This window comes from Otolemur garnettii, unplaced genomic scaffold (genome assembly GCF_000181295.1).
Source record: "Otolemur garnettii isolate 467f Iridium unplaced genomic scaffold, OtoGar3 scaffold00144, whole genome shotgun sequence".
Lineage (NCBI taxonomy): Eukaryota > Metazoa > Chordata > Mammalia > Primates > Galagidae > Otolemur > Otolemur garnettii.
This window is the reverse complement of record NW_003852539.1, coordinates 2,098,721-2,101,286: the sequence shown is the minus strand read 5'-3', so window position 1 is coordinate 2,101,286 and position 2,566 is coordinate 2,098,721. Positions and strand designations below refer to the sequence as shown.

Sequence of the window (2,566 nt, the reverse complement as noted above, 5' to 3'; positions counted from 1 at the left end):
TTTTTTTTTTTTTTAACTGAGATGAGGTCTCACTCTTGGTCACGCTGGTCTTAAACTCCTGAGCTCCAGCAATCCTCTTGTTTTGGCCTCCCAGAGTGCTAGGATTATAGGTGTGAGCCATGGAGTCTGAGCCTGGTCAAAGGAGTCTGTCGGTTAGGATGTATGTATCTAAAACATAGCCAAGCCTGATATTCATGCATCAGTAAATAAGGTGACAGAGTAGTATTTCTCCCAAATAGTAGAGACTTAGGGTCAAATAACAGTGGGTAGTCCTCTTGGGAAATCACAGTGTGGGCTAACTTTTTTTTAAATTTTGTGTTAAGTCATAACTATACAATGTGATGATATACAATGTGGAATGCTTAACCAGGCGTCCTCAAATTACAGCCCGCAGGCCACATGCGGCCCACCTAGGACATTTAACCGGCCCACCGGGTGTTTTTGCCACTGCTGCCTGTCCTGCTTAGCAGCCACAGTTCAGCCTTCCAACGGTCTGAGGGACAGTGAACTGGGCCCCTGTTTAAAAAGTTTGAGGACCCCTGGAAACTGGAAACTGATGAACATAACCATCACCTCACTTACTTATGGGTTAACTTTTTTTTTTTTTAGAGACAGAGTCTTATTTTGTTGCCCTTAGTAGAGTACTGTGGCATCACAGCCCACAGCAACTTCCAGCTCTTGGGCTTAGGCGATTCTCTTGCTTCAGCCTCCGTGTAGCTGGGACTATAGGCGCCTGCCACAACGCTCGGCTACTTTTTTGTTGCAGTTTGACCGGGGCCGGGTTTGAACCCGCCACCCTCCATGTATGGGGCCAGCGCCCTACTCAGTGAGCCACAGGCGCCACCCAGGTCAACTTTTTAAATAGTCCCAGAGGTCTTGCTTTAAGGAAACAATTGACTTTGTTTAGTCAGCACTTCTCTGATTTGTCTGTCTGTAAAACTTTTTGGTACTCTCATACATTTTGCAGAAACCAGGAAGCATGCTTTTGGAGTGCTGCAAAAGATTAGAATGAGCAGGATGGTGTCTTCCTGGCTGTCCCAGGAGGAAGACATTCTGAGCATTTTATTTTCTTGCCAAGTGTGTTCATTCCTGATCTGAGGGGGGAGTAGGATGGGGGACTGCTTCAAACAGACTTCTCCAGTTTTCTTGTTCCTTTCTTAGCTTATTTTTATTATAATTTGGCTTCACATGGAACATTCCTAGAGGAGGAAAATATCCTGACTGTGCCAAAGTAAGCATTTTCTGCTACTTGGTGATTGTGTATCTCATTTTGGTCACATTTGGGTTTGCTGATCAATTGGTGTTCTGGTCCTCTGAAGCTGGGGACCAGTGATAAATCCTCCCTGGTGAGCTATCCCTGTCTCCTGACCTCTTGTCTGTGCTGTTTCACCTGCATATTCACTCTGTTGTCCTTATATCCACCCCTTTCATCTCTCAGCAAGTCTGCTTTTTCATTTCCTGCCACGACTGCACTGCTCTTTGGATTTAATCTAATCTCCCCTCTCTGAGTCCCCTGCCTTTTACGTGCTTTGGACTAGTTTCTTATCCAGTGTTCCTTTCTCCCCACATGTACAGACTCTGTTTATGACATACCTAGGGATGATTGCTGGCAAGGAGCAAGTTATTAACTTATGAGAACTACCTTAAATTAAAAGCATTTTAGGTTTAGCTGTTCCTACTTTTAAATTTTCAAGTTCTTTCCTTTTAGTCTGTCTTCTGTAACCCAGAGAAGCTGTGTTTTCTTGGTGATGCACTATAATTTAGCCAAAGACGTTATTTCTTGCATGGAGAATTACAGTGCTTATCCAAGCTTGAAGTTTTTTTCCCATATAGGGAAAATAATGAGACACCTGCCTGGTATTCCAGTGTCTGGCTGTGATGTCAGCCAACATTTGGAGGATAGTTTTTTATTAGGTCAACTGTGAAGGTTCTTAATTGTCAAAGCTTTATACAAAAGCCACGTTATTTGAGTAGCAGTTGTTTTTCTACTCATATTTGACTAAAGCCATTCAGTGATCCAAGAAATGTTTGTCCTATTTACAGCTGACAAGAACCTTCTGAAGCCATGTGACAGACAAAGAAACTGAAAGACTCTGAGAGAGTTCATAGTAATTGGCAGAACCAGTATTTGAAACCCAACGAGTTTGTATGGTGAGGTATATTTATTTTATCTGTAATTTTTCCTTCTTCTAGGTCAAAAAGTAAAATGAAGTACATTCTGGTTACTGGTGGTGTTATATCAGGAATTGGAAAAGGAATCATCGCCAGCAGTGTAGGCACAATACTGAAGTCATGTGGTTTACATGTAACTTCAATTAAAATTGACCCCTACATTAACATAGATGCTGGAACATTTTCTCCTTATGAGCATGGTAAGCAAAATACATTTCTTCCTCTCCACCTCCTTTTCTTTTTCTTCCTCTTTCTTTCCCTCCCTCCTCTCCTTCCTTTCTTCCAGCCCTTGGGAATTGTGTGTACATTTTGCATAACTTCCATATTCTGCCCTCTGAAAAGGTTCTTAGTGTAGCAGAATGTTTTTCTTACCTCAACTAGAAGATGCAGAAGT

The 2,566-nt window shown here is 42.3% G+C and overlaps 1 protein-coding gene across 3 annotated transcripts in view; it reads left to right on the top strand.

The window, feature by feature from the left end:
• CTPS1 (CTP synthase 1) overlaps positions 1-2,566 on the top strand; it is a 67,911-nt gene that overhangs the window by 1,819 nt on the left and 63,526 nt on the right. For all 3 annotated transcript variants that reach the window (XM_023518682.1, XM_003798967.3, XM_023518681.1), the window contains exon 2: positions 2,194-2,372. In XM_023518682.1, the coding sequence (XP_023374450.1) occupies positions 2,194-2,372 (179 nt within the window). The remainder of the gene's footprint in view (positions 1-2,193; positions 2,373-2,566) is intronic.